The sequence below is a fragment of the Antrostomus carolinensis genome, unplaced genomic scaffold (assembly GCF_000700745.2).
Source record: "Antrostomus carolinensis isolate BGI_N321 unplaced genomic scaffold, ASM70074v2 scaffold8125, whole genome shotgun sequence".
In the NCBI taxonomy this organism is placed as follows: domain Eukaryota; kingdom Metazoa; phylum Chordata; class Aves; order Caprimulgiformes; family Caprimulgidae; genus Antrostomus; species Antrostomus carolinensis.
In genome coordinates, this window is record NW_010317077.1 from 74,564 (window position 1) to 98,611 (window position 24,048).

General features: G+C 48.9%; 1 protein-coding gene across 1 annotated transcript in view; it reads left to right on the plus strand.

Annotated features, from left to right (window-relative positions):
* The window catches only part of CADM1 (cell adhesion molecule 1), an 83,977-nt gene that overhangs the window by 15,743 nt on the left and 44,186 nt on the right, over window positions 1–24,048 (plus strand). The window contains exons 2-3 of the mRNA XM_029085075.1: window positions 16,379–16,424; window positions 22,960–23,106. Of these exons, the coding sequence (XP_028940908.1) occupies window positions 16,379–16,424; window positions 22,960–23,106 (193 nt within the window). The remainder of the gene's footprint in view (window positions 1–16,378; window positions 16,425–22,959; window positions 23,107–24,048) is intronic.

Below are 24,048 nucleotides of genomic sequence, written 5' to 3' on the forward strand. Positions count from 1 at the left end.
CCTGGTCTCCCCGTGTCCTGCACTGGACAAGTGCAGGAAGTTCCACAGCTGGGAAAGTGATGAGAAACCAGAGGAAGGTCAAGTTGTCTTAGCTGTTGCTATCCGTGCTTTTAACATTTGCTTTGGGGGCTGAAGATTGTTCTCCTGAGTGTCAGAAAGGCTTCAAGTGATACATACATGTGAAATAACATCATCTGTTCTCCGTTCCCCAGCATTTCCCAAGCTCCTGGGAAAGCTGGGGCTGAGCCCAGCGGCACCGCGGTGGCAGTGGCTGGTCCCAGCCCCAGGTCTCAGTTCCAGGATGGCATTTGGTGCTTGGCAAGTGTCTGCCAGCCTCCTTCAGGCAGGCAGGAGCAGAAACCTCAAGCTTATCCCTTGTGCCTGAGCTCGGCGTCATCTTCTTGTTGTCCTGGCACCACCAAGATGCCCTTCTCCCTCCGTTCAGGGTGAGGGTATTCCCTCTGCGTTGCCATCCTGAAGGTCCTTCCATACGATATCCTGTGGAGAACTGGGACGTCACGGGTGCCGAGTGGGGCATCTTGTTAAGTGACTCTCTCCAGCAAATATATCCTGGAGAAAAACCAGTCAAATATAAACCAAGTCAAACGTTTTTCCTACGCGTAAAAAATATGTGCAGGCAGGGAAAAAAAAAAAAAGCTGTCGCAAATGCTTGTGTTTCTATTCAGAGTCCAGGAGAACTTCATGCAAGAGCTTATTTTCAGAAATTTTCACTTGGTATAAAACTGGTACTTTTCACCCTGGAGCAGTTGAGATGTTAGTTTCTCTGTTTTATAACCTCACTGAGCTGGGATAAAAATAAAGCTGTTACATTTGCATCTACCATACACTTGAAGCAGCTGATCTGAAATCGTGGTTTTTCGATCAGAGGGGACTTCTATGCACTTTAAAGTGCTTTATTATCTTTTTTTTTTTTCACCAGGTCAGAGTCCTTCTGGACTCTTTGCACCTGTTTAGATGCAAAACCACGTTTTTCTTTTGCCTTTTGTGTAAATTTGAGACAGGAGCGTGTTGCCATCTTCAGAAGAGAATTGTTTGGGGAAGGTGGTGGAGATCTACCTCTACCGCCCTTCTTGTCCCTCAGTTTAAGATGGAAAATGCTCTTTTGGAATCCCAAAGATGAAAGCCTCATGAGTGATTAAATCTATGGAGAAATGAGCCGTGCGCTGAGCGCTGTCGTTGGCCCTTTGGGCACAAACCACCACCACCCCGGTGCTGATGCAGCCTGACCTGCTGCCTTCAGGTAACATCAGAGTCCTCTAGAAAATGGAGATTTGAAGCGGTGTGCGGGAGGCTGTGCATGTAAATCCAAGCCAGGAATAGCTGCTCCTACAAAGACTGACAGGTACACGCCATTCTCTTCGGCTGGCACACGCTGTCTGCGATACCGCTACGGGAGCTGGCAACAGCCGCGCCGTGGTGGGTGGCGAACAAAGGCTGTTCTCAGAAATATTTTCCAGATAAAGCTGGAGTTAAAAGCACAGAGCTGATATAAAATAACAGTGATAAAGATATGGGTGAAGGGAGTTGCTGGAAGCGCACAACTAAACTGAAGTTTGGAAAATGAGGCTTTTTTTGTTGTCGTACCGAGTTTTCCCCTGTTGATTTCTCGCGGTTGCGAAGCGCCGTTGCTTCTGATCTGCTTTGCCTGCCTGTTATTGATACGGCGGCAGAGATCAATAATTCCTGAATGTGCAGGATGGAATCGGCTCTCCAGATGAGGTTGCTTGATGACTCAGGAAAGATGGTGCTGCTGGTCCATCTCAGCTGAGCATGGTCACCACTGGATGCTCCCCTCTGAGCAAAGCCTTTGGCTCATCTGTGCCTCGCCTTACACATCATCTGCTGGAGATGGAAGCAGACAGCAGCAATCGTGGATGCTCAGGGATCAAAGCTGTCCTTTCATGCCATCTTGTTTGAACATTTGTCTGTCTGTCTGTCTGCCTTTCAATTGCTGTGGCTGTTAGTGTGTCTGTCCATGCCGCCTTGCCACCCCTCCTTGCTGCCCAAAGGTACTGCAGACCCTCAAGGGGAAGGTGGATGCCCAAGGGAGGTCAACCATGGAGCAGGAGACCTGGAGAAGCACATTCATAGAATCATAGAATGGTTTGGATTGGAAGGGACCTTAAAGATCATCCAGTTCCAACCCCCCTGCCAGCAGCCGGGACACCTTCCACTAGACCAGGTTGCTCAAAACCTCATCCAGCCTGGCCTTAAACACTTCCAGGGAGGGGGCATCCACAACTTCCTTGGGCAACCTGTTGTATATAATTCCTATGTTGTAACTCTCTGTTTGTTGGGATACTTGGGAGCCTTTGATTCTCATTACTGCTGTGCTTCTAATTTCACCTGAAATGTGGCCAGCTGGCCCAGGGAAGTCTCAGGTACCCGTAGCTTTGTGAAAGGTTTACGTTATGAAATGTAAGCTGAGGGGCTCCTTGTGGAAGGTTTGACACGGTGGGAAGGATCCAACTCAGCTCATGGAAAGCCAAATGACCTCGTGGCTGATAGTCAGATCCCATTGGCATGCTTGTGGCAGTCACCAGAGCTCAGCAGCCCTGTGTGCTGCTCCTGTGATGCCTTCAACATTGGCAAATTTTACTGGTATTAGTCACTGGCTGATAGTACGTGTCAGAGAGGGAAAAAGCCTGCGTGATGCTCGGGATGGACCTGCGAGAGCATGAAGGATGGTGTGATCATTGTTCTTCTCTTGGGTCTCCCTTAGAAAGTGTGTGAGGTGGAGAGCTGAAGCTTCGCTTTGGGTGCTCCACCAGTGTCCAGCCTGGTACGCGTGAACCTGGAATAAAAAGTTTGCCAGGGGATGGTGACGGTTGTCTTGTCCCTCGGGAAGACACCTTTGATCATCTCTTCACCGGAGGATGGTTCCTAGGACAACGTGAGCTACTTTTCAAGCTCACGTGTCACACAGGAGAAATGGCAAAGCAGGATGGAGACGTATGAGTGTTTCTGGCCAAAATGGAGTTGGACAGCAGTGGGTGTGGGTGGAATCCCATGCTGACATTTCAGATACCTTCAGCTAAAATAAGAGGTAATTGCAAAGCAGCAGTAGTAAATGTCGGATGTTCTGCTCCTGTAAAAGAACCGAAGCAACGCAAACAAGTAGGCAAAGATCACGCAACCAGTAAAGATCGTTATGAGTAAGTACCGAAGTAGAAGATCACCCTATATTCATATTGCCAAAGTTTTTAGCTGCCAAAATGTAACTGTTCTGTTAAATACGTGTCTTTCCAAGCAGATCACGTTAAGCCTGTTTGTGGGCATACGCTGTCGTAGGAGGTGATAACTCTGTTCCTTTGCCTCCTTGGATGGGAGCACAGGTGAGCACCCCCACCCAAAAGTGACTCTGGGTTTTGAAGTGCTTCTGGTTTGGGCTTTCCTGTCTGAAGTGGTTAAAATGGACTAGGATTGAAAAAAGGTGCGCTACAATCTCCCCCTGAGGACTCTCCGTCCTCCACTTGTACTTGTCTCCACTTCCAGCTTGACTCCAGTTTTGATTTGGGTTTTTTTGTAGATGTTGAGGAACTGAAAGGTTTTGAGAGGACAGACCACGTTCTCCTTGTCGAGTTGCCTTGCTTTGTATTATCTTTAGGTACCATTAGAAATTCTTGTTCCAAGAAGCCTGTGTCATACTGATAACATATTAACAAACATGGAATGATGATTGGGGTGGCATCCAGGACTTCTGTGGTTACAGATAGGAAAGACCCTGTTTATATTGAAGCATCTTCCTCTTTGCTTTTGTTACATGAAACTTCTGGGTAGTTAATGGTCATGTTTTTTGCCCACAACCTTTGTACATCTGCATTTCTCACTGAAGATTTGGTTTTTTGCTGTTTTGCCCATGATTTTGTGGGCTCAAGACCCCCAGCAATGGCCAAAACCAGAAGAAGTTGTGGAAACTTTAGGGGGAACCGCTGGAAAAACGTGTACTGATGGTCTCGAGACTCTGTTTAATTTATGGCAGAGAAGGGAGGTTAACACACGAGAGACAGGAATCCGCTGTTCTCTTTGTAAGTGAAAGGTCATTGTTACTGAGCGCTGCAGGCTGGATTTGTGAAAAACGAGCTCCTGTTTGCGAGGAATTAGAATGAGTCTTGGGTTTTATTTTATTTTATTTTTTTTTTCCACTCGTGACCTTTAAAGATGCTGCTCTTAGATTGATAAGCAGGCTGATGCTTTTAGCAACCCAGTCCAAAATTCCTTTCTCATAGAAAGACTATCTGTCAAACGCTGTGGGTATTGCTTCCAGAAAATGTTCCTTTTGCAACCGCCTTGGGAAAGAAGGGATGTGATGATGGGATCCTAGCTGACACACAAGGGCAATTCAGATTTGTTTCAAATGAGTGAGAAGGTAAATTTCCTTTGGTCTACAGCCTGAGCCTGAGGACTTTCTGTACCTTCTTTTTTTCTGGCAATTCTACTTTGGCCTTTTTTCGTTTCATTGCCAGGCTTGATGTGCTCCTGCTTAGTGGGACGATGGAGAAAGCTTGAGGAGGTTGGCTTTTTCTGCTTGTCCACGTGCCCTGGGTTGCCCGCTCCTAGCTCCCGTGGGCAGCGGGACTCCCGGGAGCAGGGGATTGCAGGGAATGGTAGCACAAGTGACAAAAATAATGGCAGCAGCCTAAAAAAACCCTTTTATTTGTGGTGGGCAGCCGTTCTGGTTTCTTCAGGTGTGCTGGAGCGTCCTGCAGATGTGCAGAAGCAACTCCCTGGTACTCCTGGCTCTGTAATTAAATGGAGGGCTGGCTTCTGGAGCTTGGCAGTCTCGTTAAGAGGCTTTCACTGTGTTTATTTTATGTTCCTAGAGTGCTTTTGGCACGGAAGCCACGCGACTGTAGACACCCTTCTTATTTCAATTGCTGCAGCAGGACGCTCCTGTGCTGTGCGTTCTGCTGGTTGTGTGGTACAGTTGATCTCTGGCTGTCCGGGACAGTCAGGTGGGAGCGTGTTCCTTACAGGAGGAAAATTGGAGAAATAGGTGCTTTTTGGTGATGTCTCTTCTCGTTGCCCTTGGTCATCCCTTATGTGCCAGGAACTGGGAGATATGGCTTGTACCCAGGCTCTGCTCTAAATGACATGAGAGCAATTAAGGTGGGTAGTTCCACCCTATTGTTTCCTTGACCATTGCCAGGGGGATGTTGATGCAGGAGGAATTATCTCGCTGCAGTTCCAAGGCTGTTTTGGGAGCCGTTTCTCTGTTGTACAAAGTTTGCTGTCGCTTCTCTCCGTGATGCCGACGTGCATGCCCCCACTGCAGTTTTCCTCTCTGAAATATGTGTGAGTCTGTCACGACGGGCAGCTGATGGGCTGCCCAGCCTGCCCCAGCTTCAGCTCCATCCAGTGCCAGCCCCACCAAGGCAGCTTCCCTTTAGCAGGACCCTGTCCTGCCTCTGGATGCTCTGACGGCTCCTTCTCCGTGGGCAGAAGGTGCCTTCACATTGGTACTCGGTCAAATCTTTAGAACTAAAGATGTGGAATTGCTTTGTAGCTCCTGTACGGATGATGAAACAGCCAAGACTGTCAGCAAAAATCTGAATATGGTACAAAAGCACTTGGAGACCAGCGCTCGGAGTCTGGGAGCGTTGTCCTCAGCTAAATGGTGGGCTGAGGTCCCAGACATCACAGTGCTGTGCATTATTGGTACCTTTTCCTAGGAAGAACGGTCTCCCCTCTGCGGTGGGACAGCCTCACCTGCAGAAAGCTGCAGTTTGGTGCCACTTTTGGCTCTCACCGAAAGCCCGAGCGCTTGTTTGGCGCGAGGAGAGCGGGCAGAGCGCGGCCGCGATCGCGCTCTTTGTTTTACAGTACTCGGCTGTGAATGCCACCCTTACAGAAGTACAATGCTTTGGCAGCACCGTGTCGGCGTGATGGAAATCTCGCCGGGCTGGCCAAGTTTCCTGGTTTGGAGCCAGACATCTGGGTTTGGGGTTTTCACAGCATTCTTCAGTAGCGTTCGGAGAGCTCATAAAGCCGCCTCTCCAGGGTATTGTGCTGAGAACCGCGTTCCCAACCAATTACAGTGCTGGTCTCCGTCAGTAACGAGCCCTTTCTTGGGAAGGGGCAGCGGGAAGACAAAGGCAGAACTTTGAATGAAAGCTGCTAAAGCTTTTAACATGAATAGATGTGGGCTTGTTAATTGGGATCGCCGTTTGAAATGTTCCCTCTGGCCCTGGCTGCGTGTCCCCAGCTCCAGCTTGGGGACAGGGTGATCTTCGCAAGGGAAAACGGCTGAGAAGCTGCGGGTCTCTTGGATTTTGCTGTTAATGATTTTTGGCGATGGTGATGAGGCATGACTGAGCATTTTTCAGACCAGAAAAGTACGCCAAGTTGTTTTCTCAATTGGATGAGTCTCATGGTAGCAAAAAGATCTCTCAGTGCTTTGGAAGAAGGTTTGCTATCCCTGCCTTCAGTACTGTCCTCGTTAGCTGTGTCGGAGGAGATGTTCACTCCCCAGCACCCCCAGTCTGGAAGCTCTTTGGAAGAGGCAGTCTGGATAAGGAGGGCAGGCTGCACACTGCTGATGGGTGCTGTGTCACGTAAGCTGGTGACTGTCCTCCATGCCTCATGGCAAAGCTCCTGCTCGGCTTGTTGGTGTCCACAAAACCAGCAATTCTCCACCCTGCCCAAAAGTGTTGGGATGTGGGTGTCAAGGACACAGGGAGGATGCAGCTGGGCTGCACCACACAGATGGAGTCCAGTCCCAAAGCACCAAACCCCTCTTGTTTCCAATCAATCAGGACCAGCTGGAAAAATCTTGCAGCTTAGACTAACGTGGGAGCTTTGCCAATAGGTGGGCTCGTGGTTACCGGGTTCAAACTATCATCCCCAAGTAATCCCAAGGAGAAGTGCAAGGTGGGTATAAGCACGGGGCGGGTGCGATAGCCGGACACTTCCAGATGAAAAAGTCCGTTAAAATAGAGATTTTGTAAAGGAACATCCCCCGGTTACATATACCTGTTGGTGACCCGGGGTTTGTACTTTGATGTTGTAAAGCTTGCGGCTTCTGAATGCCTTCTTCAGAGCTTGGTAGGTCCCCAGCAAGAAGTGAGGTTTGAATGAAAATCCCTTTGGCTTCTGGAGGTCATTATTGCCAGGTCTGCTCTGAGATGGACGTGTTTGTGTCTGTGCAGGTAACTTGCCTATCAGTGTATGTTCTGCTGATGTTTGCTTAGAAAACAACCCGAAAAACACTCTGAACCTGCATGGAAAACTCATCCTGCTGGGATTTTGAGGAAGACGACGGGTAGAGGGTATATGGTGGTTCAGTCTGGAATACACCTGCTGGGCTCATCGCTGCCCTCCAGCCCGCGAGCCGGCTCTGTCGCCTGGCAGCTGGCGGTTGGAGGGACAAGTTTAATTCATTATATTGCATTTCAGATTGAAATGAAGAGTGTGGCAGCTCAATTTCCTTCTTTTCTTGTTCCCTACCCCTGTTTGATTACGCTATTGTTTCTCTGGGCGTATTAAAATAGAATTTGACTTCTCTCATCATCCGTTGTCCCTCGCACCAGCTCCGCGTAATCGGCTTGCCACGCGCTCTCAAAATCCTTCTCTTTGTGCAGCGAGATTTGCTAACGAGCAGAGTGTCATTTGGTTTTTGAGGAAACGATACAAACAGCGTAGCCATGAAACCTTACGGTTCCTGATGGTTTGTTTTGTTCTCGTCACCCAAGCCAAACTAAAAACCATTCATCAACTGGCAAAGGCTGCTGGTGCCTGTCTGTGGGCAGCAGGAAAAGGATAACTCATCCCAAGCGGAGAAGAGCACGTGCCCACTGCCTGGGTCCCTGTGTCCCGGGTGGTGACAGAAGATGAGCTGCTCCCAAATTCAATATGCGTAGTGAGAAAACAGAATTTTCCTGGTTGAAGTAACCTAGCTCATTTTTGGTGTTAAGCATATGGCGTCTGCGTCAAAGCGTTTTTCCCCAAAACCCGGGTGTTTTATCTCATCAGCTGAGCTTAGCAAACACCATTCACAGGATGGTTACTGCACGGTAAGGGATCTCAAGGAGAGGAGCTGCCGAGGAGCTGCACTTGTTGCAGGGAGGAGGAGGATGATGCTGCTCGAGTCTGCGCTGGCAATTGCTGTAACTTTGGAGGCGGAACCCCGTGAGCTCCTCGCAAGGATTAAATGATGTACGATGCCTGTCGCCTGGCGTAACTCCTCCAGCTAACAGCTGATCTACCTGACTGAAAGTATTTCAGTCATAGGCAGCCCTTGCAGGTTTAAAAAAAACCCCAACAAAACAAAAGCCATTTTAAAGATTATAAACAGCTTTTAAAAGCCAGATTGAGCCAGACTGTAATTGCAGTGACTCACTAAAAAAATATACCCGTGATTAATGGTACTTCATGTTTGTATCTCCAAAACGTGGTACATCATATGGTTCAGTGACAGCAGCATTATTGAAAGGTTGGGGGTTGTAAGGAAGGGTGTTTTTGAAAGACCTTACTATAAGTTACAGAGGTTTTTGTAAAGTGCTTTTAAATGCAGGTGATTAAAAGGGGGGATTTCTCTTGCTCTGGGATGTAAAATGCAATTCCTGAATGAAACAGTCAATTGCTGAAAATTTAAACTTTCACGACTGGTGCCGAGTTATTTTTTGTAGAGTGCTTCCTTTGAAAGTATCTTTTTAATATATAATCTAAAAAAAAAATATATTGGCGTGCTGACTACTAGAGGGCCAGTCTTACAGTTCGTGGCAAGTTGGCAAAAACAAGCAGACCTCTCAAAGTGCTGGGGTTTGAGAAAAGAGCGGTGAAGAACGCGTGTGATTTAAGTTGTTCTTGCAAGAGGTGCTAAGCAAACATCTGTCATGTTGGCAACATCTGTCAGGTCCCGTGTCCTTCTCGTGACACGTCAGCAGAACAATCGGTGCGTGCTTGGCTTTGGTGGTAGGAACACAAAGATAAGCTGTGAGAGGATGTGGTTATGAAATACAGTTTATTTACAAATAAAAAGAGGGGAGACTGTTGATATTGAAGCAGCAATATTCCATGCCAGGTCCTGCTGCCTGGTCCCAACTCTTTGACCTGGGGATTCACAAAGCCACAGTGCAAAGAGGCTGTTCCCTCCCGGGGAGTCCCGGCACGAGAGCATGGTTTTGTGCAAACTGTGGCAAAAAAGCAGTTTCTGGGGTTGATCTGGCTGCTGGTGTTACCCAGGCTGGTGCTGGAGAGAAGATGGGGCTTGGCAGGGAGGATGGGGCAGAGCAGCGATGAGGAGAAGGCAGGGGAAGGAGCCTGACCAAGAGGAAATAGCTTCAGGTTGTGCCAGGGGTGGTTTAGATTGGATGTGAGGAAAAACTTCACTGAAAGTGTGATCAAGCACTGGAACAGGCTACCCAGGGAGGTGATGGAGTCACCTTCCCTGGTGGGATTTAAAAGACGGGCAGACAAGGTTGTCAGGGACATGGTTTAGAGGTGGAACTGGCAGTGTTGGGTTCGTGGTTGGACTCAGTGACCTTAAAGGTCTTTCCCAACCACTACGATTCTGTGATTCTGTGAAAAGCCGGTGTAGGGACATGTGTGACTAGAGCCTGGTGAACCCTTTGGGCTGAGCATCCCTCCCTCCTGCCCAGGCTGAGCTCCTCAGCAGCTCTTCCCAGAGCTGATCTGCAGCACCATGTGGCTTTTGGTGGCACTGAGCATGTGCTCTCTTCTTGTCACATCGAGGAACTTGGTCGCCAACTGTTGTGATCAGCTAATCCTGGCTAAAAGAAGTGAAAGCTCCCGTGAAGCCAGGCGTGGGGAGAAGCTGCGGGTGTTCAGAGGTGGCCGTGTCATCCTGGTCGCGTTGGTGCTGCATGTGGGGAAGGAGAACTCGTTTTATTTGATTCAAATACCAGCATGGCTGATGTTGGCTCTGTGACAGTCCCGGGTGCAGCTCCTCTGCAATATCCACGTCGCTACACGGTGTGGATGGCTAGCGAGGTACCAAGCCCCTCGGATGTTTTCCTTGCTTTTCAGTGCTTGAATGGATGGCATTGGGTTATTGGAACCGCGCTGACTTTGTGCTCGCAGTAATTAATTCCCTTTTCCAGGCTGAGGAGAAGGTTGGTTATAATTTCCTGCGTTCTTTTATCATCGGGCCAAAGGAGAAACTCGACACAGCAAACAGATAGGAGCGCTGCACAGATGCATTTGAAATTCAGTTTCAAGCAGTTAAGAAGACAGATTTTTAGTGGAATTTCCACACAATTTGAACACAAGGTGACCCGCAGGCCTGGTGCTATGATGTGGCATCCATCTCTGAGATTCCTGGCTGTACTTTAGCTGGCTCTGACTGTACGTCTGAACCTCCTCCTTTGTGAGGACAGTTGGGTGGGCTGGAGGACAGGAGCGTTATCTGCTGGCAGTTCTCATGCCACAGGGGGAGCAGGAGGAGGATTGCTGGCAGGGGGTACACATTTCCAAGCTCCTTCCCTCTCTGGAGGTTGGTCTTTGAGCTTAGAAACGTGGTAGATGAGCAACCCAGGCTGTGCATCCTCCTCCTCCTCATCCTCTCTGCCTGCGTGGCACGTCAGGACATTCCTCCCCAGGACTGCCAGCCACGGGCTTCCCAGGAGCTTTGGAAAACATGGTTAAGAGAGAGGAAAACCTCACTTGAGAATCAGAAGGGCAAAAAAACTGGGGGAGGAATGAGTTTACTGGATGCTTGCACTGATTTTTGTTCTTTTCCCAAAGATGGGGAGCACCTTGCACTCTCACTTATTTCGGGTCCTCTGTAAGAGCACTTTTCCTTCGTGCCCATCACAGGATGCATTCCCATCAGAAATGGGGTTGGCTGAGGCAACTGCCAAAGCTGAATAGCCGAGGTAGTAATGGTTCGAGTTGTGGCAAAAGCCTGATTTTAATCAATACTGGTGTTCGCGATTTCCAGTAAGGGCTGTGCACCAGCTGCCAGCTTGTTCCTGGTGAGCACCACAGCAGCTCCGGGTGGGGATGGCTTCGTGTCTTTGGGAAAAGGAAGAAATGCCAAGTGAGATGCTGCTGGGTGTTTACAGCCTTGCTCGGTGGCTCCATCCTTCCCAGCTCCCCTTTTCAGGGCTCACCCCAGCCTGCGATGCCGGTTGCCTCGCGATGATGCCGGTTGCCTTGCCAACCCTGTGAGCAAAGAGACGTTGCTTCTGCTGCAGAGCTGCAATGCCAGGCGGCTCAGGGCAGCAGGGAGAAAAGGCAGAGAGGAGAGGAGAGCCTCCCCCACTTAAAACCACTCCTTTACACACCCGTGGAAAGGGACAATTAACACATCCTTGCAGAAGCATTCAGTATTCACTCCTCGATACCTCTGGGTTTGTACAGCAGCATAATTTTTTAATGATGGGTAATGGTGAAACATCAATTTCTAATCTGTTGGGTTTTTAATTTTTTTTTCCCCTTTCTGCTGTCTAAAGCTGCAGAGTCAGGGAGCTCGACATAGTTTACAGTCAACTGGGTGCCTGTGATCCTTATTGATGGAGCTGATACCTGCTGGTGTTTACCATGTGAATATCAAGGAGGAGCAGTAAATTGAAAATTGCTTCTAATGGGCTCAGTTTGCGTGTTTTAATGCTTCTCAGGAGAAAACAAGAACTGTTGAGATTTTAAAACGGAACAGGCACAGCAGTACCTGGTGCTGCACGGCGCTCGTGTTTTTCTTTCTTTCCAGTCTGCATCCCTTTTGTGGTAACTCACACGCCCCCGTAACCAGCAAGCAGACGCAAAAATGTCATTTTCCCTTCGACTTCCTACCTGCAGCAGCAGGAACACCGTGTGGAGCTGAGCCCGTGGGGACCGGCCGCAGCTCCCCGCATCCAAAACCTCCCCGCATCCAAACGGGGTTGCTCGATACAGGTGACGGTCCCGCCGTCCCCGGGGAGCCGCGGTGACAGCCCTGCCAGCAGCACAAAGGCTGTGGCTCTGCGTTTGCGTCCTGCTCCGCCTTGGCAGCCGGAGATGTGTCGCTGGAGAGGATGGGGAGGCAGAAGGTGCTAGAACAAAACAGGATCCTAATGAGGGAAAGCAAAAGATGTTGGTCCTGCTGACGCTCGCCCGGGGCCAGGGAATGATTTGTGCCTTGTTTTGTCCGGGTCTGCGCTGGTCACGCGGGTTTTACTCTGGGGTTGTCACCTGGGACCACTGTCACCATGTTCTGGGAGGTTGCTCGTCCTGCCCCTGTGTTTGGGGAATGTCCTGTGTCCCTTCCCCAGCGGTGACACGTCGCCCGTCCTGCCGTCCGCAGGAACATGGCAGCAGAAAATCAACGTTTTGGTCCCAAAGCTGAAAATTCGAAACGTGACGGCTTTTCTCGCTGCTTCAAAGACAGCAGCGAATTGAAGTCACTCGCTGTAGCTGTCTCCTTCTGTCTCGAGGCGGTGTTTTGATAAATGTTGATGAGTTTAACTGTAAAACTAAATGACATTTATAGCACGATGTATGCTTTACCCATTGCTTAATTATATCTAATGGTGTTGCACGGATGAGGCATTTACCGCTTTACTTTTGTTTAAAATGACAATCTAAACCTCCAGGCCTATGGGTTTTTGTGCGAAGATGAAGACTTAATTAAAAACTCAATACAACCCATTTTTAAAAGGCACCTGCAACTTTAGGAAGTATGTGATCAATTGGGAGGGTTGGAGGAGTCCTTTGCTGCTGCGGCTCGAGCTGCTTTGGGAAGCTGGGCGAGTGGGAGGGCTGACCCCTTGTCTCCTTGCCTACCGAGTTGAGCAGGACCATGTCCCAAAATGTGTTCCTTCTCGTTATTTCTAAATTTCTGTCACGGTCTCATTGCTGTAACTTGAGGCAGTAGAGGGGATTGGACTAATGCAGTGTAGAAAAATCACAGGTTTAATTTTCTGTGCGGTATAAAGGCTTTTTTTCCCTTCCTTCCAACTTTCCCTGTGTCCTGTTAGCCAGTAACCAGACACAGATTCTCTGCTGAAAACAAGGGCTGAAGAATGAGTGTGTATCCAGCAAGCTGCATCTTTAAAAATAAACACCAGATCAGAGCTTTGTGCCTTCCCCTCGGCTGGCAAAGCACCGACAGCAGGAGGAACGTGTTCAGGAGCATCTGCCCTTTCTCTTCTCCTCACGGGTTTAGTCAAAGCAAACCCCGGAGATGAAGGGGAAAAAGCAAAGACAAAAATGCAGTTTATTTTCCCCCCAGTTTGGAAGAGCTGCTGGGCAGAGGCTGAATCTGCAGTGAGTAGATTAATGTTTAAAGGCAGTAGCATTGGTCTTTTACTCACATTTATAAACCCGATGGGTGGCAGATTGAGGGCTGATTCCACGGGTTTTTATCTTCCTGTTCTGTAAAATAATAAATATGGTAAAATAGCTCTTGGAACTGCCTTTATCGTGGGGATGAATCAAGACAGTTGGTGTTGCAAGAGACTTAAAACTTACAAATATGTTGCCCTTTAGGCTGGCATTTGTCATTGTGTCTGGTGTGGGACCTGGACTAAAGGCTTTTGTTGTAACACACCTTTTCATCCTTTCTGGGAAGTATAAACTGGAAGGAGTTCTTGCTTCGAGCGCAGTCCTGCTGCTGACATTTTGTTCCCACTGGATTGGTTTGGGGTTTTCTGGGGGGGGAGTGCATAACCCTCGCTGGTGGTGTCTGTCATTCTCCCTGTGACAAAAAGTTTTGTCACTAGAAAAATAACCAGGAGGACGACCCTTAAAAAAGAAAGGAAAGGAAAAAGCCCCCAAACACAGCGCCCCGTCCCCATGGGCCGCTCTGCGTGCAGATGCTGTGTGGTATTGCAGTGACCCCTCTGGAAGATGGAATGTTTCCCAGTTGTACTTTGCTTTTTGTGCTGATGCTGTTTCCATCTTGCAGTGGTGGTTTTGTTGTTGTTTCATGGAGCCTGGAAACCTCCAGCAACTGAAATCAATTGCTTCCCTGAGAAACCCAGCTCTTATGTAGACGACAGTAGCAAGAGTTCTGGGAAGGGACGGTCCCCCAAATCGGGATGTGGACTCTTGTCCAGAAAGGTGAAGGGTGGGTAGAAAGCTGAGATTTCAGGGGGAATTAGGATCGGCTTTTCTCCTATGACTGCAAAGCAGGACTTCACTTCCAAGGGCAAAAGGTAAACTCGGGGTTTGATCTGTGGAGAACTCATCCCTTGGTGTTCAGGGGTCTGTATGGGGAGGGGTAGTTTTGATGTCAGTTGTCTGAGCTGCTGAATATTTTGCCTTCTCCTTTTATGTAACAGTAAACACTTTGGATAAAAGTTCTGCAGGTGTTTTGTTGAAGAACTTCTTACAGAAGATCTTCTGTGTCTAACGCAGGGAGTGAAGTGTTGTAATACAAAGCTGACTGCGTGCTGTCTCAGCCAAGGAATGGGAATTGGCCAGAACACCCCCAGAAAAATCTTATATTCCAATTTATTATCTATTATTGAGTTGTGCTTCAGGATATTTTCTCCAGGTTTGCACCTTTGTTATTAATTTTGTCGTTTGCTTCTTTCCTATTGCAGAACTAAAGATTTGAGAACGGCTTTAACTTACACGTGTCGGCAGTTAAGGGAGACCCTTTCTTTAGGAAAGAGATAGGGCTGATGTTGATCAAAATTCATTTTGGCTGCTTTATAGAAATAAAGATTTCTTGGGTTTCAAAGAGATTATTAAGCTGCACATTGTGACAGATGCTACTGACAGTAAAAAAATGAAAGGATGTTAAAAAATCTGCAAGAAATGGGTTCCAGGTATGGATATAAGACATATCTGCTCATTAGAGTAACGTGAAACCCATCATCTGACTTGAAACAGTTTTCCTCGTTCTTGGCAAATCCCATCGTTCTGACTAATCCGAATTGGCGCTCCGGGGGCCGTGGGCGTTGCGCTGGAGCGGGTGCCGGGGTGTGGAAGAATTGAGTGTAAACCAAAGCGGACTAAAATAGTGACAGAAAGCGCTTGGAGATCACAAAGAGTGTCTGGGAGAGGAAGGATTGGGGGGGTTGTACCCCCACAAGCGCTCCCTGCCGGGAGGATGCCCAGGGGGGTCCCCCCGCCATAGCTGCCGGTACCCGAGCTGTGCCCGTGGCAGCGTGGGTTTGACGGCTGCGGGGAAAGGTGGAGAGAGCGAGCAGATGGGTGAGGTCCGTCCAAAGGCACCTTTGCCAATTCAGAGCATGGCCAGTGCTGCCATGCTTGACCCGAAGCGTGTGGCTCCTGCCAGCCTCTGCAGATCAAAACCAGAGGTGACAGCGCAGGTGACAAACCCGCGAACGCGGAAATTCTCTCCTGAGGGTTTCAGCAGGGGCTGCCACAGCTCCAGTCCCCCATGGCAGGGACAGAAAGGACCGTCAGGCAGGAGGTGCTGTTCAGTCGTGTTGTTCTGATCATGGAAATGTGCTGAATGCGCTCGTGGGCTGTGGAACCGAGCGTTTCATCAGCGCTCCCTCCTCTTACCTGCAGCAACCTGCTGTACATCAGAGTCGAGCTCCTAATGGAACGAGGCATGAGAGAGAGAGAGGAAATTCCACGTGTGTTTTAAACTCCGGATGATTCGAGGTCTCCTTCCTCAGATCTAGGCTGTGTGTGTCCTTGCTAGCGATGTAGCTGGAAGATAAAATGCAGATAAGAGTTCTGTATTAGGGCGACATTAATAATAAATGAGTGTTGATCCTAATAGAGCATTATTTAAACATACGGGATGGAGGCAGCAGCCTGCTGGGACCGTCTCGTGTTGTCGAGCTGCTTCTCCTGTGCTGATGCTGCTCCCGAGCAGCTGCCTTTGGTAGGGAGATAGAAGCCTTGGATTGCAGGTGACATCAGTGATGGATGGTGGCTGCAGCGATGGCCAGGTGGGAGGAGGACACGAGTGCCAGGGACCCACCTTGCCTTTCCTCTGAGGCTGTGCAAAGCTCTGCCCTTTACTGCGCTTTTGCTCGCTCCTTCTCCACACTCTTCCTCGCTTCTCCCTTTCAGTGTCCCCTGCCAGCCCCTTTCGGAGCCCACAGGTGTCTGTTGGGGGACAACTGCCTCTTCCTTCCTCAGCCAGACCTTCTGTGTCTCATGTGCACAGCAGGGCTCACCCAGGCATCCTTTGGATGATGCTCCGATAAACCTCTGACCTTCTGAGAACCAGACAGTCTTTTAATAAGTGACCTTTTATTGTCTCGCAATGGACTGTCAACTTCCAGAAGAAAAGCAAGAGATCAGCTGCTTCTGTGTCTCGAAAGCTGTTCTGGAGAGTCACTTATTGAGCATCCCTACCTGGATAGACAGATAAATAACAGGGAGAGCTGCAGCAGCAGCATCTTTTATTTAAGAATTGTCAGATGGGTTAAGAAATTAGTTGTAAAACAGGCAAAACATAGCACACAGCTGTCCAACTTCACTGTGGCAGCAAAACGCTGCACATTGTGCTTTTAGACACCAGAAGCTCCATTGTGGTGAACGTGACGTGTAGGATTCCTCCTTCAAATGGTCCAAACCCATTAACTTCAAATATGGTCGTACTCTGAAAGACTAAATCCCTGGCAATTGTTATAAATTGTGTTCTGTCACAAGATTTGGTTAGAAATGGGGAATAAAAGCCTGAGATTTGCAGAAGAGCAGGCTTTGCTGCAAAAACTGCTGCCAATGCTGCAAGCTGTGCTGGATCCCTCCTCCCCTGCTTCCCGGAGCCTCGTTTGCTGTGTCCCCCCCCGGTCAGTGACAGATAAGAGCAATATTGATCCTCAGCATCTGCCGACGGGAACCTTTGAAGGGACAGGTGACATATGGCCATGGAATTTTATCTATCAATATGTGGGTAATAGAAAGACAAGCATGACATCTAATCCCAGCAGAGGTGACAGGTCATAAATCTGCGCTGATGTGGTTACTGGCCATGGCAGGAGGGCGAGGGGAGGGGGCGAAGCAGCCGTGGTGGACACTGGGAGGTCAGGAGAGGCTCTGGGCTGGAAAAGCTTTTGGCCAAAAGCACACGGGGTTTTATTCTGGGGATGAAAAGATCTATTTTAGCTGGATCGTTGGCTGGGATGTGAGTGGTTTGTCGTTCTGACCGAGCAGTGCCCCACGTGTGTGTGGACCCCCCAATCCGTGCTCTCTCTTCAGGCACCTGGATTTGAAGGGTCCCTGGGACATGGGCACTCCCAGCTCCCGGCAGCCTCCAGAGGCAGGAACACCGAGTGTTTTCCCAGTGCCATGGGATCATGATTCAGTGGGGGAGCTGCTTTCCTTGGGACTGCCAGGGCCGGCTGGCTGCGCGCCTTCAGCAGCGCTGCGCATCGCTTTTCTGTCCCTGTCCCATTCCAGTTACAAACCAGAGGCAGAATTCCCCAGTGCCGTTTCATCAGGCAGGAATTCACAAATGTTTAAAGTAAATGCAGCCTCTGGTGTCAGTTCGCAGCTATTGTCGTCTTTTATTCTTACTCTTTAAGCCAGCAAAGCCGTAAAGGTGGTTATAGTGGGTTTTTTTTTTCTCCACAAATTTAATAGCTGTGCACAGCTCGCTGGAATTTGCAGTATATTTTTCTGAAGCATACATTTCATAACGTAAACGTGCTCGCCACAATAAGTAATTTTTAGCACAATCTTCCACGTTCTCTCTGAGACGCAGAGTAATTCGGCAGGGAAGCGTGAGCTGCAGCTGGGTGAGAGTGGGGAGAGGAGCCGGCTGCGTCGCCGCTGAAAGGTGCTGAAAGCGTTCACACGTGTGCGCCTGCTAAAATATGGGCTGAGAAAGAGGGGGAATGGGTCTCTGCCATTGCAGAGGTTGAGTGAAGCGTGTGATGAGGGGAGGAAATGGCTGGCACGGAGGATGGGGGGCAGCAGGAAGGGTTTTGTCCCATGGACCGTGTCAGGAAAGCTCGCAGAAATTCACCGTAAAGAGCAGAAGCCTTGTGGTAGCCGGTCCCAGTTGCGGGATCACCAGTGGGGTCCAACTGGATTGTGTGACTGGTCGTCCAGAGCTGTGTCCAAGCTCTTCACCCCTGGTTCGATGCTTTTGGGGATACATGGTGAGGCCAGTGTTAGTCTCAGTTCTGATGATAACAGCATGAAGCTGCTTTAATCTGTTACTTCCATCTTTTTCCGTTCCCTCTTCTGAGAAACAATAAACCTTTGTCCTCCACTGGCAGAGTCGGAGGCATCATCCCTCTCCAAGGAGCAGTTCCTCTGTTGGCGCTGCATCGTTAATGATCAGCAATACCTGTATTTTCACAGAGCCACAACACCAACTTGTTGGAATAGTTTTGGTGAACGTTGAAGAGGGAGTGTGAGCTACCTGCGTGCAGGAACATCTCAGATACTTGCCTCAGGGTCACAAAACCAGTGATTAGATCTTACTGGAGGAGAAATTCGCTGTTTCAAAACGTTAGTTGGAAATCTCGGTGGAAAACAAAGTTTTGCTCTGAGGATGAGGATCAAATTAAAAGAAGAACTTTGGGGTGATGCCCACGCATGGCTCCAGCCTCTGTGGCCTTGGAGGGTTTCCCTTTGGGATCCTGTGTGGGTGTGAGCAGCAGCAGGCTGCCTTTCCTCCTGCCTTCCCTTCGCCCTCAAGTTTTCACAAGAAGCTTTTTTTATGCATGTGGGTGACAACATCCCCATCTCTGTGAGGTCCCTATGTCTGCCCACAACAAAAAGCATCTTTGATTCCCACAGTCATCCCGAAAAGATGGTCCATGCTGTTTGTTTGGAGGGGATACTGTTCCCTGGGCGTAGAAGCTGCTCCCTGAAGAGGAGGAGCAGGCAGGAGACCAGGCTGCTGGAGGAGGTGGGCTGCGGGGTGTTTATAAAAGCTGCTCGGCGGTTATCTCGGCGTTGGCTGGTTGTTCAACCACCACGTTCCGTTTCGATAGCTGAAAGGGACAGATGAGCGTCAGGATTCCAATTGCATTAGTTCTGTGGATTGATCATCATGTCGGTTTTGCCTCCAGCACATGAACAAATAGTTTGTGCATCCGTGTGGGTTGTTTCCTTTGACTCCATTTATTAAGAGGAATTTTGTTTCAGTTTATGGGCTCACATAGTTCAGGTATCAGGAAAATTACTCTTTCCTGGAAAGCGTTTGTGTCGGTATCATGTAGATGGAATCAGCAGCGCTGCTGCTCGTGATGGAGTACCTGTGGCTCAGGTTTTGTTAGGAATTGAAGAATCATGGTCACAAGCACCTATTTTTAATCTTTCCCTCTTTTCTCCCTGACGCTTCACTCTATCCTGGTGTGCTACAAGTGGAGAAGGAATTGAATTTAAATGTGACCGCTGCATCCGAGCCAAAGTCCCTGGGCTGTGTCCAGCTGAGGGCAACTTGTTTGAAACACGATTTACTCGTCTGTGGCTGTCGTTGCAGACTCAAAAGCAGCGACTGCAGCGCTCTAAGGCAGAAAGACAAGTGCAAAAAAGAATTGTAGAGGTTCCAGCCAGGGCGTTGCATCCCTCCACCTTACTCGCTCTTCCAGTGAGTGTGAAATACGATGTCGTTTCTCGCATCGCCCAGGGAGATTCAGCAAACGTGGCTGGAGAGAGAGTTGCTTTGGGTAATAAAGGAAACACACGTGTGTTTTCTTTCCTTCCTTCCCCTTGTGCCGCAGGTACCTGGTTCAGCTACAGCACTTCATTCTGTTGGGGTTTTCTTCCCATTGGTCCTACTCGTGCCCTGCCCCCCAAATATTACTAATTAGCAGGTGATTTAAGGTTGATTTTCAGTAGTAGCTTTCGTCTGCTTCCCTCAGCTCCTGTGGTTCTGCATTGGGTTTGTAAACTTCATTTCCCACCCACAATCTTTCCTTTTCTGTTCCCAACTATTGTAACACTGTAAATGGGTCTGTTTCAATGCTTCTCAAAATATTTAGATACTGACAGTAAATATTTACTGAGAAACTTCCTGAAATGTTGACGTGAAGATGGGTCTCACTTCATGTTGCGTTTTGATTTATTTTGGAGTGGATGCTGTTCATGGAAATAACTTTACTGTCTTGGTACGTGGAATACAGACACCCCCAAGTGCCAACTTGTACGGTCTGGTGCTTTCGGTTGAGCGAAGCAAATTGAGGTCAGCGGAGCAAGAGGGGCTTTGCAGACAAGGACCGGATTAGACGCCCTTTGGTTCGGAATAAACACGCTCCGTCTGTGCGGCTGGCGATGCCGACTGCTCCAGAGCCGTGGATTGAGCGTGTCCTCACGTGCACCCTGCCCTGGACCCTCGGGGGGGGATAAACACCTTCTCGAGAGGGCTCCGATGCCAGGCTGGACCGAGCTGCTGGACTTCTAAAGCCATCAGTCAGCGGGCTTAATGTAGCGGCATCGCGGTGTGAAAAGCTTCAGTGGCTTGAACTTCAAATAATTTATTTCTAAATTACTTCTACTGTAATTCTTATTAATTCAAATAGGCTTCTAAGCTGATGTAAAATTCAGTAAATGCAAGGAACACTTTAATGAATTGGAAATAGGATTGAGTCTTTTAAAGTAAATGTAAAAAAATATGCTCGCAATAATTGCTTAGATGGAAATCGAATCTTAATAGCTTTGTTAATGATTTGTAGTGAATATTGCGTTTATGAGAACGTATCAAGCTGATCCTTGTGCAAGAACCTTGTTTTGAATGGGTTGGATAAAATTATTCCCCAGAAGCAGTTAGCAACGTTGAATATTTTCGCTTGTGCAGCTTTTGAGATCTTTGGATGTTGTTGTTGCTGGAGCCCGGCTGTGGCTGTTGGGGATCAGTTCGGCGCTGTCCTGACATCCGTGGATTTCCTTTTGCAGGGGGGCTCGTCGTTGATGGCCTTTGGGGTCAGGGGACGTGGGGCAGGGCTTGAGTCCCTGAGCCCAGGGTTATGTAACGGGTACCACAGTCTTTTACTGGGTTGTCCTGCCCGCAGTTGTGTCTCATCAGCTTTAAGCCCTCTGGACTGGCTGTGAAGTCTCCCAGGAAGTTGATTTTGATAAGTACCAGGGTTGTATCCCTCGCATTTGATCAGGTTGGTTTTATGACTTGACAAACCTGCGTATTACAGCGATTAGAAATGTTCAAGAACACTCAGGTAAGGGCAGTGACAGTGTGGTGGGATGGCTGGATGCTCCTCTTCATGACCAGCTTGTGGAACACAGAGTAGGAGCCAGGAAAGTGTCCGTGACAGGCTCTTTGCACCCCTTGCATTGGGCCTGGGGACTCTGCTCTGCTATGGGTGTTATTCTGTTTGATAACAACTCTTCACAGTGGTATTTAAAGTTCATCAATCTGGAGAAACAAAGTTCATACCAAGAGGGTGGAAAAATGTGCCCAGAGTTCAGCTCGGTGCCGTCAGGCGTTGAAAGGTGCCTGACGATTTATCAGCCTCTTTCTTTCCAAAGGATGCAAACTTTTTGTCAAACATTGATTTCCAAGGCGTGTCAATGAGACATGCAAGTCAGAAAGAAAGGAAAATGGAGGGAATGCAAGATGAGAGGAAAACTAGACTATAAATTACATCCCCAGATTTACTCTTTGCAAACTTTATCCAAGCCTTGCAGGTTTGGGGTGTTTGATGGCTACCTGGGTAGCTGGGCTGTCTCCTTCCAGTCTCTGTGCTGTTAATCAGCAGAGGACTTCTCCTGGCCACCCAGCCCTTGGCCAGACACCCCTGTACCTCCACCGCAGTGTGTTTGGCAAATGGGCAATCGGAGTTCCTGAATATCTCCTGAATATTCTGCAGATCAGATATTCTATCTGATCAGATATTCTGTCTGATCTATTCAATCAGATATTGATCTCCAGAATATCTCCTCCTGGCCCGCAACGCGGTGTGTTTTGAGAGCAGACCAAAGTCATTATGGACAGGGTCTCCAATTAGCGTTCCCCTGGCTGGAGCCCTGTGGGTCGTGTCCTGCCTTGGCTCCACTCTCCCCCATCTCACTTTCCAACCTGACAGACACTCAGTAGTTCTGGAAAAATTGAAATGCAAAGCGCTGTTTTCAGATTCCTGTCCTCTGCTTTCTTTAACGTGTGAAGCAAATGTCTCAGCGTGCGTGTGATGTAACGATTCGATTCATTAGGAGGAGAGTTTTCGAGGTGATGACCTGTAAATGATTACAAGGCTCCCACAGCATAATTGCATCGAATTCTTTTTTTTTCCTGCCTCTGGACATTAATAGCGCCTACTGATTACACAGAGTGAGCAAAAACTGGTTCCCTAAAGTCTGTCTGCTCAAGTCAAAGGATAAACGCTTCGTACGGCGAATTGTTCTTTCAAGGTAATTTAACAACGTTCGTCTGCGGAGAGAGGAAGTGAATCGCTGCCGTGGCCGCGCGTGTGGCGCGGCGCTCGCTCCCCTGAGGCTGGGACGAGTGTTAAAGCACAGAGGGGTGGCTGGTGTCCAGCGAGATCTGTCCCTCGTCCTCTGCCTCTGGTCACGCTTTAAAATGCAGCAGAGAGAACATGCTGGACTGAAATGGCCACTAAAAACGCTCCATAATGAGGCCATAGTGTGGTCATTTTACAAACAGGTCGCTGGAGAGTAATCCTCCTTCCTCTGTTCCCATCGCAGAGCTCCCTTCCCCTCGCTCCTCTTTAATTTAGCGGTGGCCAGTGCAGCTCAGGGGGTAAGGTCCATGTTTGTGTTCCCTGGCATTGCTGGTTGGAGTGTTTGTCGTGGGGGTAATTGTACCCGTGAGGTGAAATTAACGTCAGTCCCAGCAAAAAGCGCAGCGCCGGGTGCGTTTGGTGACTGGGGAAGGTGGGCAAAAGGGAGAGGGTCCAGTTTCCGTTCCACCCCAGCTGGATGACCCACTGGCTGATACTCCTCCATTGCCCACCCAAGGTTCACCCTGCAGAAAATAAAAGTTCTTCCTCAGCTGAAAACCCAGGGTGGTTTTGGCCGGTGGGTTGTGCCATGTTTTTCCAGAGCACTGAACATGCAGCGACAGTGGAGCTTTTCATCTCCAAATGAAAGCTGCCGACGTCCTTCCCGGTTTTGCTGTCTCACCTTTGCTCTCTTCTGCAGGTGATGGTCAGAATTTGGTTACCGAAGATGTGACGGTGGTGGAGGGAGACGTCGCCACCATCAGCTGCCGCGTCAAGAACAGCGACGACTCGGTGATTCAGCTCCTGAATCCCAACCGGCAAACGATTTATTTCAGAGATTTCAGACGTAAGTTTGATCTTCCCTTCTTTGAGAACAACTTCTCCTGCGCCTCGCTCGGGAGAAAGCGTTTGCCAAGATCTCTTCTTTTAATGTCATGCTAGATGCTTAAGGTTTAGTCAGTTCCTTCGAGGGTAGATGAGACAGGCAATCATAGTCTTTCTCCTTAATGGAAGCCTTGATGGTCCCCTTTACAAGTCAGACCGTCTTACTTTGCACTAGGAATTGATTGTAGTAATTCAGGGTGAATTGCAATGGAGTGCCAAATACTCAGCTGACGCAAACAAATTGAATAGGGCAGTGCCATGCAATGTTCTGGGAGATAATCTGTTTGGTTCAAAGACTGAAAATTTGGAGACAATCTGTCCTTCTTTATAACCAAAACAAAGTCTCCCGTCCCTGCCGTGTCCAGTGAACGAGCCTGGCTTTGTTTCCCCCGTTGTCACAATGCCACGGAGCACGGTCGCTGTAAATCATCTGCCTTAATGTCACTATGGGGATGGGACACGGTGGCACGTTGTCCTCGGTGTCGTGGCAGCGTGTGACAAACGGCGTTTCCTTCCGAGGCATCGTGCGATCTGATGACGTGCACGTGCGGGGCTGGCTGGCGCCGCTGTTCGAGGCCCTCGTGTTCGGCTGGGAAGATGTAAAATGCTCAGTTTCCAAATTCCTAAAAGAATTTTGGTGGCCGTTACAGGTCAGGAAACACATTTTCAACAATACTTTTCCCAATTCCCTCATCTTTCACGCTGTCCCACTGCCCGGGTACAGTCAGAAACGGGTGAGTGTAGAAGTGGATTTTCACCATTTTTACCTCCACATTCCTGAGCCATCTGCTAACAAAACCGTCTCCAAAGATTTGAGACCGTGTCTGGTGATTTGCTCGTGTCAATTCTTTGTCATGATCTGAAAACAGAGATATTTTCTAGGTCCAGACCTGAAGGTAAGAAG